At 38.8% G+C, this 16,605-nt stretch overlaps 1 protein-coding gene across 1 annotated transcript; it reads right to left on the bottom strand.

Annotated features, from left to right (window-relative positions):
- Positions 1 to 177: 177 nt before the first annotated feature.
- LOC127643673 (ras GTPase-activating protein 3-like) lies at positions 178 to 16,510 on the bottom strand. Its single transcript, XM_052126484.1, has 9 exons — positions 16,439 to 16,510; positions 16,011 to 16,084; positions 15,844 to 15,891; positions 9,437 to 9,543; positions 9,065 to 9,147; positions 7,145 to 7,353; positions 6,255 to 6,358; positions 3,927 to 4,110; positions 178 to 2,805 (listed from the first exon to the last, which is right to left on the bottom strand). Exons 1-9 carry the CDS (start codon positions 16,493 to 16,495, stop codon positions 2,730 to 2,732), a joined length of 942 nt encoding a protein of 313 aa, XP_051982444.1. The 5' UTR covers positions 16,496 to 16,510; the 3' UTR covers positions 178 to 2,729.
- Between the last annotated feature and the right edge of the window lie 95 nt (positions 16,511 to 16,605).

The raw sequence follows: 16,605 nt of genomic DNA, 5'->3' as shown, positions 1-16,605 counted from the left end.
GACATTTAATCTCCATTTTTCCCATTTGAATGGATTCATGTTTTTCACAGCAAACTGTGATTTTTATTCCAATTAAAATATTTTTGAAATTAGTTTTTGAAAAGTGCAAATATGATTCATTAAAAGTTAGTTAATGCATAAGCCCTGATAAGTTATTGACAACAAATCAAAAAATTTGATCCTGTTTTACTAACAGGCAAACATGAATAAATAACATAATTATTGAATTATTTAATATATGAATTAATTATTCAGAATAAAAAGGCGAACACAGATCACTTTGCTATTGCATTCATTTGGACAAAAAGAGAAAACATTTTCCACACGTCACAGATTTGCATTAATACTCTTTATACAAAATACATCGTTGTCTCACTTTTTAAGGTTTCTGTTTGATCAAAGTTCCTCCATCAATTACTGAACCATCGATCATAAACAGGAAGTTACTAATCAGTGGCATTATTGCATACTTCATACTCTGCGTCTCACAAAAGTATTACTCTGTGATATAAAAATAAATAGTTATCCATTTTGTGGGGAAACTATGAGCTGTATTAAAGATGATCAATATATTACCATTAAAACATGCATCACTGAATGAGTTACAGTCGTAAGAACATCAAGACCTCGTAAACAAATAAATACATCAATAACTGCATGAGAACAGAAACACACAAGAAATGATTTTGGACAAGAAAGCCTGAAAGGATGAGTATTTCACCCATATATATATATATACGGCATATTTTGATCTAATTAAAATATATTTTGAAATGCGTTTCAAAAAGTGCAAATATGGAACTGAATTATTAAATGTATTTTATATACGTGATTTTTATTGATAATTATTTAAAATATTCCATCCATCTTCAACCGCTTATCCGAAGTCGGGTCGCAGGGGCAGCTGCTCCAGCAGGGGGCGCCAAACTTCCCTATCCCGATCCACATTAACCAGCTCTGACTGGGGGACCCCGAGGTGTTCCCAGGCCAGTGTGGAGATGTAATCTCTCCACCTAATCCTGGGTCTGGACGTGCCTGAAACACCTCCCTAGGGAGGCGCCCAGGGGGCATCCTTACCAGATGCCCAAACCACCTCAACTGACTCCTTTCGACGCAAAGGAGCAGCGGCTCTACTCCGAGCTCCTCACGGATGACTGAGCTCCTCACCCTATCTCTAAGGGAGAAGCCCGCCACCCTTCTGAGGAAGCCCATTTTGGCCGCTTGTACTCGTGACCTAGTTCTTTCGGTCATGACCCAGCCTTCATGACCATAGGTGAGGGTAGGAACGAAAACTGACCGATAGATTGAGAGCTTTGCCTTCCAGCTCTCTTTTCGTGACAACGGTGCGATAGAGCGAGTGCAATACCGCCCCCACTGCCCCGATTCTCCGGCCAACCTCCCGCTCCACTGTCCCCTCACTCGTGAACAACACCCCGAGGTACTTGACCACCTTCACTTGGGGCAATACCTCCTTCCCTACCTGGAGTACACACTCCATCGGTTTCCTGCTGAGAATATTTAAAATATTATTATATACAATTTAGTTTGAATGATCTATATTTAGAGCCTTTCATAGAAATTGTTATTTATGCAATTCATTGGATTCATTCATCGGCATGTCATGCAATTACTCATTTTTTGCATGAAGAAAATAAGCTTATTTTTAGGAACATTGATTTTAATTTTCACACAAGATCAACACATTATACCCACAAAATACTCAGTACTTAATAAAATACATCGAAGCCACTTTTCTTTAAATCAGCAGCATTAAAGAAGTCTGAAGATGCTACAATGATTTATAAATAATTAAAGAAATTGGTGTTTTTCGCATTACAGTACTGACAATTGTGAGGGTAAAATGCGTTTCTCATGGAAATAATGCCACAGAGCAACAAACATCTTCATTTTCATCATGCAGAAAATAATTTCATATTTCACTGTTTTGATTGTGGGGTGAAATAAAACTGGAGATTAAAAAATGAAATAAAAGTAACATCCACATTAAACACTCTATAACCTGCATCTGAGTACAAAACGCCGTCCTAAAGGATATAATACACCCTGTACAAAAGACACAAATGTCTTGACGTCATCAGATATTTAAAGTGGTTAAATGACCATAAACAATCACAGGATTTGGAATAGAAAGCAGTGATGCTCAAAACAATTGGACCTTTAAGTCTTTTAGTGTCACGCCACATGCTTGAAATGACTCAGTTTGGCATGCTTCATCACACTGTACATTTCCCACAATACAGCACTTCTTCAGTCGGCGTAATGATTGGCTGACGTGTAACACACTGGGGGGACGTTCACAAAGGGGTGAAAAAATACTGAGACTCGTCTGAACGAAGGGCGAAAACAAACAGATCAAATATTTGGAGTTATAAGCGTCGTTACAGTCGTCATCAGATTCAGTTTCAGGTCCTCGCCACGTGCGTCGATGAGACGCTTTCTACTGACAAAAACCCGGTTGAGATTTGGTCCTGAAGATTGGAAGTCAAATGGAATAACCAGTTTATAAAAAACGCCTCAAATCCATCGCTAGAGGATCTCTTCCTGTCTTCTAGTCTTTATACGTTACAATATGCCGCGAGGTATAAAGTGCGTGACCGCTGATCAGCTTTTGTTTTGTTTCTCCTTCCTGTCTATCACAGCTCGGAGTTTCCTTTTATGAGGTGCGACTGTTGCCGTGGAGGCGGGGCGGAGCTCATCACTGGGTGTGGTCAGATGGAGTAGGTGGAGCTTTCGGACTGTTGGCGAATGTAGCACTTGAAACTCTGATCACCGATTGGATGCTCCCTAAAACGACACAAAACACCAGATAGATTATACTCATATATAAAAATCATCATAATTATTTTATTTTACTGATACTTCTTAATTATTAAAGTGTTCATCTCTTCTGCATTGCAACGTATATACTTCTAGGAACAGTTTCTATTAGTGATGGAACATTCTAGGGCTTTTCTCATGGTCAAAAATCACATTTCAAATCTATTTAAAACCTGAACAAATACATTTAAAAACCTATTGAAATCCCAATAATAACTAATAAATAATAATACAATTTTGAATGATTTGTTTCATAACTGTATCTATAAAACAAACAGATGGTAAAATTGGCCCGGTTGCTAGGGAGGGTAGAGTCACATGGGGTTACCAAATTGGGCCGGTTGCTAGGGAGGGTAGAGACACATGGGGTAACCAAATTGGGCCGGTTGCTAGGGAGGGTAGAGTCACATGGGGTAACCAAATTGGGCGGTTGCTAGGAGGGTATAGTCACATGGGGTAACCAATTGGGCGGTTTCTAGGGAGGGTAGAGTCACATGGGGTAACCAAATTGGGCGGTTGCTAGGGAGGGTAGAGTCACATGGGGTAACCAAATTGGCACGGTTGCTAGGGAGGGTAGATACACATGGGGTAACCAAATTGGGCCGGTTGCTAGGGAGGGTAGAGTCACATGGGGTAACCAAATTGGCCCGGTTGCTAGGGAGGGTAGATACACATGGGGTAACCAAATTGGGCCGGTTGCTAGGGAGGGTAGAGTCACATGGGGTAACCAAATTGGGCCGGTTGCTAGGGAGGGTAGAGTCACATGGGGTAACCAAATTGGGCCGGTTGCTAGGGAGGGTAGAGTCACATGGGGTAACCAAATTGGGCCGGTTGCTAGGGAGGGTAGAGTCACATGGGGTAAACAAATTGGGCCGGTTGCTAGGGAGGGTAGAGTCACATGGGGTAACCAAATTGGGCCAGTTGCTACGGAGGGTAGAGTCTCTCTTGTCAGGTAACCAAATTTGCCCGGTTGCTAGGGAGAGTAGAGTCACATGGGGTAACCTCCTCGTGGTCGCTATAATGTGGTTCTCTCCACGGTGACATAGTAGTAAATAAGTGCGTGTAGTAAAGTCTTGACTGATACTCACTGGCTGCCATACTTGGTTTTCCTGAATTTGTCTCGTTTGTACTGCGTGTGCTGCTGTTCCAGTGTCTGTACGGCTGAGATGACGAGTCTTAGAGTTTTATACGTTTCCTGAGGATCATCGATGACAAACGTGGAGTATTCCTCCTGCTCAGGGCCGTCATACACGGATCTACTGCCACACGCCTCTGACATACACAGAGAGAGACAGTTTACAAAGTATCACGCTAGAATCAAACTATCATGCCTAGTTAACCTTCTAGTGTCACTGGGTTGGATGGAAAATCTTTAGCAGTCCATCAATGTAACTTTTCACCAGTCTGTGTTAGCATCTATTGAGTGTGTTTGTACCCTTTACACCAGGTATTAACATCCATCTCAGGTGATCTGATCACAAACACTCCAGGTGAAGACACTGCATTTGTGGTGAACACTAATCCATCAGGACTGTTACTATTAAGTTAATTTTGTAGCGCTAATACAACAAATGATCAGAAATACATGTTATCGACAATTGATGTTAAAATATACATCATTGCAAAGGGGAGGATCTTTCTATTGACACCTAGATTGAGCTTGTAGTCCACTCAGAGGCCGAGATAATCCATTAAACTGTAACGAGTTGTTGCTGAGATGAGAGACGCTGGATCTAATTACAGGCTTTTAATGAAGATGATGAAAGTGAATCAAACATCAGTGAACTCAAATGACAACAAACAAGAACTGACAAAGAGGGCTAATGAGGGAATGGTGAGAACAGTTGGCAGTGATGAGGGCAGTGCATTATGGGAAATGTAGTCCGGGGGGAAACCGAAGACAGAGGACTAAAAACACTTCAAAATAAGAGTCCTTGGAAACACGAAGGAAACACATTGTGACGCAAACAACAAGGGTGCTGCTTGAACTGAACATTAGACCGAATGTCTATGGACGAACACATCTGTGAGGAATAAAATGCATTAGAGCGCCACCTACATTTCAGAATTAAAAAGGTGTCAGCATCGTTATTTTATTTGTACACAGAGATTGGCAGGTCTATTATTAAAATCAGTTGCCTTTAGACACGCGTGTTGTATTAAATCCCAATGGTGACTGTTCAAATATGGGGAAAAACACTTTTTGTGTTCTTTTTTCAAAGTTGGTGTGTCTGTAACTCAAGAAGTATTGAAGATATCTTGATATTATTTTAATTTCCCATTCAAAAGCAACTTTTCTATTGGTATGTTCATTTATAAGGCTCTATATGATTCAGTCCCAGAGATATGAGGCTCTCAATGTGGCTCCATGTTCAAATTGTTGGCAAACTTGTTTCAAAAGTTTGAAGTTGCGCTAACCAGGTGTTGCCAGCATGTTGCTAGCATGTTTTAACATGTCCCTAACATGTTTTATTACTTTGCTAGGCATTCAAGCATGTATTATAACTTAGCTAGGAGTTGCTATCATGTTTTAGCATGTCACTAGAATGTTTTAGCACTTAGCTAGGTGTTGCTAAAAGTTTTAGCACTTAGCTAGGATTTGCTAGCATATTTTAACATGTCACTAACATGGTTTAGCAATTTGCTAGGCATTCAAGCATGTATTATCACTTAGCTAGGAGTTGCTATCATGTTTTAGCATGTCACTAGAATATTTTAGCACTTAGCTAGGTGTTGCTAGCATGTTTTAGCACTTAGCTAGGTGTTGCTGGCATGTTTTAGCACTTAGCTAGGTGTTGCTAGCATGTTTTAGCACTTAGCTAGGAGTTGCTATCATTTGACCATTTTCAACGGTCGAAAACTAAATGTGGGTCACTTTGTATAAAGCTGATACTTCTTGTATTTAAAGAGCAATGTCTGAAGAACAAATGAAGCTGAAACTAGAACTGTAACTTTATTTATTCAACTTAACCATTTTAGTGTATTTTTGGCACTCAGACGTTGTTCAAAATTGGTTTTTGATAGCAGGAAACCAGAGACAGTTCTAGTTTCAACATTATTTGTACTTCAGACATTTCTCTTTAAAAAACTAAAAGTATCAGCTGTATGTAAAGTGACCCACATTGTTTTTTGACCACTGAAAATGGGTAAAATTCAACATTTTGTATCTGTAACTGCAAACTATTGTGTTTATATGATGCTGCGTCCAATGACACAAGACATTAGCGTAAGTCCAAGACAACATATTTAAAACATTTCAGAGTGTGTACGTGTTATTGGGAGCAACAGTGATGTACATCATCATGAAACCAGAGACCTCCCGTGCAAAATCTGAAGCGATGTCTCTTGCCTGTCCGCTAGTGATCAGATCACCTGAGATACCAGGTGTAAACAGAGCTCCTTTATCTCTCTCTCACCCTGCATCTTCACTAGTTTAGACATGTAAGTGCTGTAGAGCGAGTAGATCCGCTCAGTCTCTCTGTCTCCGTCCACGTCCAGCTGAATGTTTGCAGGAAGAGCACTGTGTGAGAGAAACAGGATATTCAATGAGAAATTAGGGTGAAACTTGACTATATCCATTAGGAATTGCTTGAATGGTGAAAAGTGGGCATGTCTTATTCCAATCCATCATTGTCGTAACCTTTGTTACGCTAACATTAACTGTCATTACATTACTGTATTAGCAAGATTTTAGAAAGGTAGCAAAGTTAAAGTGATGCTAGCATGTGTTAGCATGATGCTAGCACATTTTAAGAATGTTTTAGCACTTCGCTAGGTGATGCTAGCATGTGTTAGCATGATACTAGCACATTTTTAACATGTTTTAACACTTGGTTAGTCAATGTTAACATGTGTTAGTATGATTTTAACACATTTTTATTATGTTTTAGCACTTTGCTAGATGATGCTAGCATGTGTTATCTTGATGCTAGCACATTTTTAGCATTTTTTAGCACTTCGCGATTCTAGCACTAGGCGATTCTAGCATGTTTTTAACAAGTTTTAGCACTTCGCTAGGCAATGCTAACAAGTGTTAGCATGATGTTAGCATGTTTTTAGCATGTTTTAGTACTTCTCTAGGTGATGCTAGCATGTGTTATCATGTTACTAGCACGTTTTTAGCATGTTTTAGCACTTCACTAGGTGATGCTAGCATGTGTTATCTTGATGCTAGCACGTTTTTAGCGTGTTAGAGCACTTCGCTAGGCGAAGCTAGCATGTATTAGTATGATGTTAACAGGTTTTTAGCATGATGCTAGCACATTTTTTGTAAAAAAAAAAATCAAAGATAAAGTGATTAACTCACCCCGTGCAGGGCGTGCACCCGGGCGCAGTGTCTGCCGACAGTTTGCAGCAGAGCCAGTGTCCGTTGAGGTACGCAGACGGATGATACTTGCGCAGACGCTTGCGGTTACACTGACTCACTTTAGTCAGAATATCGATCCAGTCGCGCGCCTCCACGCAGTTATTGGCCTGGATGTAGAGCGCCCTCTCAGGCTGGATGACCTGGAACATCTGGAAGAACAAATATATTCATAATATACTAAACAACACTTGTTTTCTCAAACCACCTTTTTGTTTTTAAATGGGATCCTGGATTGATGTGACAGATGATATGTTACAAATGTTAAGACTTTGAGGACAATTTCATTTACACAAATGCAACTTAAGGCTTTTTTTTATATTGATTTAAAATTGAGCTCAACTAGAAAGAATGACTGACTCATTGGAAAGATAGCTGTTCAAGAGTATGCTATCTGTAAGTGTTTTTATTTATTTTTTCTTATTGGTGTTGTAAATACAATTTTTATATATATATATATATATATATATGTGCTGTACATCCCCTGTACGGTTCCTAAATTCAGAATAAAAGCATTACAATATATATATTATATATATAAATAACGGGCGCAGTTTATCAGCAAATAAACGCACAAAACAACGTGTTCTATATTGAGTGATTTTGACATGCATTTAGTATGCAGTTATAAACATTTGTGGTTGGCTTGAAAAAGCCTTGTCTGAAAGTTTAAACCAGTTTTGAAAGTTCAAACTTGTTTCAAAAGTTTGAAGTTGCGCTAACCAGGTGTTGCCAGCATGTCGCTAAAATGTTTTATCACTTTGCTGGGCATTGCAAGCATGTATTATAACTTAGCTAGGAGTTGCTATCATGTCACTAACATGTTTTAGCACTTAGCTAGGCATTGCAAGCATGTATTATCACTTAGCTAGGAGTTGATATCATGTTTTAACATGTCACTAACATGTTTTAGCACTTAGCTAGGTGTTGCTAACATGTTTTAGCAATTAGCTAGGATTTGCTAGCATATTTTCACATGTCGCTAACATGTTTTATCACTTTGCTAGGCATTGCAAACATGTATTATAACTTAGCTAGGAGTTGCTATCATGTTTTAGCATGTCACTGGCATGTTTTAGCACTTAGCTAGGCATTGCAAGCATGTATTATCACTTAGCTAGGAGTTGCTATCATGTTTTAGCATGTTACTAACATGTTTTAGCACTTAGCTAGGTGTTGTTAGCATGTTTTAGCACTTGGCTAGGATTTGCTAACATATTTTAGTATGTCACTAACATGTTATATCACATAGCTAGGCATTATTACATGGTTTAGCCCTTATCTAGGTTTTGCTAGCAAGTTTTAACATGTTGCTAACACATTGTTAGCATGTTTTAGCACTTAGCTACAGTAGGTGCTGCTAGAATGTTTTAGCATGTTGCTAGCATGTCGCTAAACAACTTTATTGTCACATGACCTCATTATGTTAATGTTTAATCTCAGAATTAAAATGGCACTTATGCATTTTTTATTAAATATTTTGTTCAAATAACGAGTCAAGAAATAGATCACAGCTGATTTTCCTTCCCATTAATTTGTCACACTGGAAATAGAAGTTCAAATTGAGCACATTGAATTGTTGGATACAATATTCCACGCAGTGCATACAGAAAATGTGCATACTGTGCAAAGTAAACATACTAAACCCTGCAGAAATAGTAGTGTGCTATTCAGTCAGACTCATTGGCTTACTTCAGAATAGCACCTTTCTACACTACTCTATATGAATATGAAGTAAATAAGAGTAGTATGGTAGTAAACTATTCCAAACATATATTGCATACTACCATACTACTCATAGACCAACATGGCAGAAGTATTAAGAGTAGTATGGATAGTATGCCATCTCAGACTTTCTCTTACGTTTTTCATTTTGAAGGACTCTTCTTCGAGTCTTTCTACAGCCAGGATGTTCTCTATAGGGATACTGCACAGAGCGCCCTCTCCTGGACACACAATACACAACAACAACAACAGACATAAATGCCATAAACATGTCAACAATGTACTTTCGTGACATTAAATACAGGATGCATTTATACTGTATATATATATATATGTATGTAAAGGGAAACATTTGAGTGATCAGTATGTGTATGTTGCCAAATTCTAATTTTGTTTCATTTGAACTTATTCAGCATGAGGACAGCTGATTGAACAGTTAACAACAAAGAGCGTGACGTCAGACGTCTGGCACACCTGTAATGAGAGTATGGGACAAACCTTTTGCATTACCTTTGTTTTTATGGTAGGTGAACTCATGGTTAGTGAGACGAAACCATCTCTTCTTAAAGTTCTTCAGACCGAAACGTTTTCGTCCTTGAGCTCGTTTGATCATGAACCTGAGAGAGAACAGAGAACATCAGCGCTGGTACTGCTCAACACGCACTCAAACTCCCTCCAGTCTTAATCGTACACTCACTAAATCCTGTTACAGGTAATATTATTAATCAACTCTTTTGACATACAGTGTTTAAATCTCCTGTTATGTTCGGGTAATTGTGTCATTTTGTAGTTAAACTGTAGTAACCACAAGATTAACCGTGGTTCATCTACAGTAAAACTGTGGTTACTGGATACTTTATACTATAGTAAAACCATGGATCCCATAAAAAATTATTAAATACAAATTAAATAATAATAAAGAAAATACGGTTAGCCTACAACAATCATGGTTACTATAATATTACTATAAAAAAACATTACTATAGTCTACAATATTGGTCGCACTTTATTTTAAGGTTGCATTTGTTAACATTAGTAAATCGATTAGGTATCATTAACTAACAATGAACAAAACATGTACGGTATATATTCATCTTTTGTTAATGTGAGATACTAAAAATTTTCATTGTTAATTTTAGTTTATAGTACAATAACTAATGTCTAAACTTTAATATGAAAAATTTTCATATGTTGAAATTAACATTAACCAAATTAATAAATGCTGTAAAAGTATTATTCATTATTAGTTAATGTTAACTAATGTTGCTAACTAATGTTAGCAAATGTAAACTTAAAGTGTTACCACAATATTACCATAGTTAAACTATGGTATTTGCATATTAAAACCATGAAACAATGAAATAATGATTTTTATTATCATAGTTTGCGCTTTCCTGTATTATAACTATAACACACCTACAAATGTATTTCAATAAGAATATCATGGTTAAAATATGGTTAATGTAGTAAAACCATGGTAAATTTATTGCGAGGGAACCCAAATCTATAGCGAAGGAATGCAAAACTATTGCGAGGGAACGCAAAACTATTGCGAGGGAACCCAAATCTGTTGCGAGGGAACCCAAATCTATTGCGAGGGAACGCAAAACTATTGCGAGGGAACCCAGAACTATTGTGAATGAACACAAAACTATTGCGAGGGAACCCAAATCTATTGCGAGGGAACCCAAAACTATAGCGAGGGAACCCAGAACTATTGTGAATGAACACAAAACTATTGCGAGGGAACCCAAAACTATAGCGAGGGAACCCAAAACTCTTGTGAATGAACCCAAAACTATAGCGAGGGAACCCAAAACTATTGCGAGGGAACCGAGGGAACCCAAAAGTATTGCGAATGAATGCAAAACTATTGCGAGGGAACCCAAAACTATTGTGAGGGAACCGAGGGAACCCAAAACTATTGTGAATGAACGCAAAACTATTGCGAGGGAACCCAAAACTATTGTGAATGAACAAAACTATTGCAAGGGAACCCAAAACTATTGTGAATGAACAAAACTATTGCGAGGGAACACAAAACTATTGTGAATGAACGCAAAACTATTGCAAGGGAACCCAAAACTATTGTGAATGAACCCAAAACTATTGCGAGGGAACCCAAAACTATAGCGAGGGAACCCAAAACTATTGCGAATGAACGCAAAACTATTGCGAGGGAATCCAAAACTATAGCGAGGGAACCCCAAAACTATTGTGAATGAACGCAAAACTATTGCGAGGGAACTCAAAACTATTGTGAATGAACGCAAAACTATTGCGAGGGAACCCAAAACTATTGTGAATGAACCCAAAACTATTGCGAGGGAACCCAAAACTATTGTGAATGAACGCAAAACTATTGCGAGGGAACCCAAAACTATTGTGAATGAACGCAAAACTATTGCGAGGGAACTCAAAACTTGTGAATGAACCCAAAACTATTGTGAATGAACGCAAAACTATTGCGAGGGAACCCAAAACTATTGCGAGGGAACCCAAAACTATTGTGAATGAACGCAAAACTATTGCGAGGGAACCCAAAACTATTGCGAGGCAACCCAAAACTATAGCGAGGGAACCCAAAACTATTGTGAATGAACGCAAAACTATTACGAAGGAACCCAAAACTATTGTGAATGAACACAAAACTATTGCGAGGGAACCCAAAACTATTGTGAATGAACGCAAAACTATTGCGAGGGAACTCAAAACTATTGCGAGGGAACCCAAAACTATTGTGAATGAACGCAAAACTATTACGAAGGAACCCAAAACTATTGTGAATGAACGCAAAACTATTACGAAGGAACCCAAAACTATTGTGAATGAACGCAAAACTATTGCAAGGGAACCCAAAACTATTGTGAATGAACGCAAAACTATTGCAAGGGAACCCAAAACTATTGTGAATGAACACAAAACTATTGTGAATGAACGCAAAACTATTACGAGGGAACCCAAAACTATTGTGAATGAACCCAAAACTATTGTGAATGAACGCAAAACTATTACGAGGGAACCCAAAACTATTGTGAGGGAACCCAAAACTATTGTGAATGAACCCAAAACTATTACGAGGGAACCCAAAACTATTGTGAGGGAACCCAAAACTATTGTGAATGAATGCAAAACTATTGCGAGGGAACCCAAAACTATTGTGAATGAACACAAAACTATTGTGAATGAACGCAAAACTATTACGAGGGAACCCAAAACTATTGTGAATGAACCCAAAACTATTGTGAATGAACGCAAAACTATTACGAGGGAACCCAAAACTATTACGAGGGAACCCAAAACTATTGCGAGGGAACCCAAAACTATTGTGAATGAACCCAAAACTATTGTGAATGAACGCAAAACTATTGCGAGGGAACCCAAAACTATTGTGAATGAACCCAAAACTATTGCGAGGGAACCCAAAACTATTGTGAATGAACCCAAAACTATTGCGAATGAACCCAAAACTATTGTGAATGAACACAAAACTATTGCGAGGGAACCCAAAACTATTGTGAATGAACGCAAAACTATTGCGAGGGAACCCAAAACTATTGTGAATGAACCCAAAACTATTGCGAATGAACCCAAAACTATTGTGAATGAACGCAAAACTATTGAGAGGGAACCCAAAACTATTGCGAGGGAACCCAAAACTATTGTGAATGAACGCAAAACTATTGCGAGGGAACCCAAAACTATTGTGAGGGAACCCAAAACTAGTGTGAATGAATGCAAAACTATTGCGAGGGAACCCAAAACTATTGTGAATGAACGCAAAACTATTGCGAATGAACCCAAAACTATTGCGAGGGAACCCAAAACTATTGTGAGGGAACCCAAAACTAGTGTGAATGAACGCAAAACTATTGCAAGGGAACCCAAAACTATTGCGAGGGAGCCCAAAACTATTGCGAGGGAACCCAAAACTATTATGAGGGAACCCAAAACTATTGTGAATGAACGCAAAACTATTGCGAGGGAACCCAAAACTATTGTGAGGGAACCCAAAACTAGTGTGAATGAACGCAAAACTATTGCAAGGGAACCCAAAACTATTGTGAATGAACCCAAAACTATTGCGAGGGAACCCAAAACTAGTGTGAATGAACGCAAAACTATTGCGAGGGAACCCAAAACTATTGTGAATGAACCCAAAACTATTGCGAGGGAACCCAAAACTATAGCGAGGGAACCCAAAACTATTGTGAATGAACCCAAAACTATTGCGAGGGAACCCAAAACTAGTGTGAATGAACGCAAAACTATTGCGAGGGAACCCAAAACTATTGTGAATGAACCCAAAACTATTGCGAGGGAACCCAAAACTATAGCGAGGGAACCCAAAACTATTGTGAATGAACCCAAAACTATTGTGAATGAATGCAAAACTATTGTGAGGGAACCCAAAACTATTGTGAATGAATGCAAAACTATTGCGTGGGAACCGAGGGAACCCAAAACTATTGTGAATGAATGCAAAACTATTGCGAATGAACCCAAAACTATTGTGAATGAATGCAAAACTATTGCGTGGAACCGAGGGAACCCAAAACTATTGTGAATGAACCCAAAACTATTACGAGGGAACCGAGGGAACCCAAAACTATTGTGAATGAACCCAAAACTATTGCGAGGGAACCGAGGGAACCCAAAACTATTGCGAATGAACCCAAAACTATTGTGAATGAACCCAAAACTATTAGTGAGGATCCGAGGGAACCCAAAACTATTGTGAATGAATGCAAAACTATTGCGAGGGAACCGAGGGAACCCAAAACTATTGTGAATGAACCCAAAACTATTGTGAATGAACCCAAAACTATTGTGAATGAACCCAAAACTATTGCGAGGGAACCCAAAACTATAGCGAGGGAACCCAAAACGATTGTGAATGAACCCAAAACTATTACGAGGGAACCCAAAACTATTACGTGGGAACCCAAAACTATAGCGAGGGAACCCAAAACTATAGCGAGGGAACCCAAAACTATTGTGAATGAACCCAAAACTATTACGAGGGAACCCAAAACTATTACGAGGGAACCCAAAACTATTGCGAGGGAACCCAAAACTATAGCGAGGGAACCCAAAACTATTGTGAATGAACCCAAAACTATTGCGAGGGAACCCAAAACTATTGTGAATGAACCCAAAACTATTGTGAATGAATGCAAAACTATTGCGTGGGAACCGAGGGAACCCAAAACTATTGTGAATGAACCCAAAACTATTACGAGGGAACCCAAAACTATTGTGAATGAACCCAAAACTATTGCAAGGGAACCCAAAACTATTGTGAATGAACCCAAAACTATTGCGAGGGAACCCAAAACTAGTGTGAATGAACGCAAAACTATTGCGAGGGAACCCAAAACTATTGTGAATGAACCCAAAACTATTGCGAGGGAACCCAAAACTATAGCGAGGGAACCCAAAACTATTGTGAATGAACCCAAAACTATTAGTGAGGAACCCAAAACTAGTGTGAATGAGCATAAAACTATTATGAGGAACCCAAAACTATTGTGAATGAACCCAAAACTATTGCGAGGGAACCCAAAACTATAGCGAGGGAACCCAAAACTATTGTGAATGAACCCAAAACTATTGTGAATGAATGCAAAACTATTGTGAGGGAACCCAAAACTATTGTGAATGAATGCAAAACTATTGCGTGGGAACCGAGGGAACCCAAAACTATTGTGAATGAATGCAAAACTATTGCGAATGAACCCAAAACTATTGTGAATGAATGCAAAACTATTGCGTGGAACCGAGGGAACCCAAAACTATTGTGAATGAACCCAAAACTATTACGAGGGAACCGAGGGAACCCAAAACTATTGTGAATGAACCCAAAACTATTGCGAGGGAACCGAGGGAACCCAAAACTATTGCGAATGAACCCAAAACTATTGTGAATGAACCCAAAACTATTGCGAGGGATCCGAGGGAACCCAAAACTATTGTGAATGAATGCAAAACTATTGCGAGGGAACCGAGGGAACCCAAAACTATTGTGAATGAACCCAAAACTATTGTGAATGAACCCAAAACTATTGTGAATGAACCCAAAACTATTGCGAGGGAACCCAAAACTATAGCGAGGGAACCCAAAACGATTGTGAATGAACCCAAAACTATTACGAGGGAACCCAAAACTATTGCGTGGGAACCCAAAACTATAGCGAGGGAACCCAAAACTATAGCGAGGGAACCCAAAACTATTGTGAATGAACCCAAAACTATTACGAGGGAACCCAAAACTATTACGAGGGAACCCAAAACTATTGCGAGGGAACCCAAAACTATAGCGAGGGAACCCAAAACTATTGTGAATGAACCCAAAACTATTGCGAGGGAACCCAAAACTATTGTGAATGAACCCAAAACTATTGTGAATGAATGCAAAACTATTGCGTGGGAACCGAGGGAACCCAAAACTATTGTGAATGAACCCAAAACTATTACGAGGGAACCCAAAACTATTGTGAATGAACCCAAAACTATTGCGAGGGAACCGAGGGAACCCAAAACTATTGCGAATGAACCCAAAACTATTGCGAGGGATCCGAGGGAACCCAAAAGTATTGCGAGGAAATGCAAATCTATTGCGAGGGAACCTAAGAGGGGACTAAGTTGATTGTTTAAATTCAGTTGAAAGAACGATGTATATATATATATCAGCATTATAACGGCCATCAGTCGCTCTATAAATATCAGCAATGGCCACTAAACATCGGTCGGACACTAGAGAGGGTGTATGACAGCAGCATGTTACACAGGGTGACAGTTTCTGTGCTCACTAACAGGGAAGGACTGAGGTTTTGAATGAATCACAATGATTCTAGGAGGCTATAAAGAGGGCGAGGAGGTCATACTGAGGGTCAAAGGTCACAGGTGTGTCTTACCTGCCGGAACGTTTTGCATCAAATCTCTTAATAACGAGTTTAATGCTCCTGCGTCCAGCAGAGAAACACAAACACACACATGCTGAAGAGTCCTAACACAAACACGCTAATAAACATGCCATGACGTCAGGTGACATGTAAAGAGAAGTGTTGTACGAGTGTCTCACCCCTCCTTCAGCATGATGGGAGTCTCGATACTCCTCTCATCCCAACGACCCGAAGATGAAATCAGATCCAGAAACTAAAATACATCAAACAAATAAATGACATTTATATTTACTGTCTGATGCAGCGACATTAAGTGTCATTTAATGTATAATAATGAATGTAGAATACATCTACTGCAACATACAGACATATATTTGTATCATAAATGATGAAAACAACAAAACAAAATGATAACATGGTTAGATAATTGTTTTTTGGTATTTTGATACATTAACATCAGCAAATAAATGAATAAATGCATTGAGGAAATATTGTTCATTGTTAGTTTGTGATACGTACTGCATTCAATAATGTTGACGAATAGAACTTATTATAAAGTGTTACTATAAAACGATATACTGTATAATGATAAATGAAAAATCCTCACGTTTTTCACCGCGTCAGCATATTTTTGTTCATTGAAGTAATCGTAGAATGCGGCCATGTACGATTCTTTGAAATTGGCCTATCAGAGAGAGAGAGAGAGCGAGTGAGAGAGAGAGAAATACATCAATTCCTGCCACAAAAAGAGGGAAGAGTCGACCAAACAGTGAT

The sequence above is a fragment of the Xyrauchen texanus genome, chromosome 5 (genome assembly GCF_025860055.1).
Source record: "Xyrauchen texanus isolate HMW12.3.18 chromosome 5, RBS_HiC_50CHRs, whole genome shotgun sequence".
NCBI classification, from domain to species: Eukaryota; Metazoa; Chordata; class Actinopteri; order Cypriniformes; family Catostomidae; genus Xyrauchen; species Xyrauchen texanus.
The sequence above is the reverse complement of the archived record's forward strand: the minus strand, read 5'-3'. Positions and strand labels throughout refer to the sequence as shown.

Bases quoted from the DNA above. Each gene is read 5' to 3' on its own strand.
- LOC127643673 (XM_052126484.1), bottom strand. From the start codon at position 16,495: ATGGCCGCATTCTACGATTACTTCAATGAACAAAAATATGCTGACGCG. The intron at 7,354-9,064 runs GTAAGAGAAAGT...TTGTTCTTCCAG, and splicing joins AGTCCTTCAAAATGAAAAAC to ATGTTCCAGGTCATCCAGCC. The intron at 6,359-7,144 runs GTGAGTTAATCA...TCTCTCACACAG, and splicing joins GGGTGCACGCCCTGCACGGG to TGCTCTTCCTGCAAACATTC.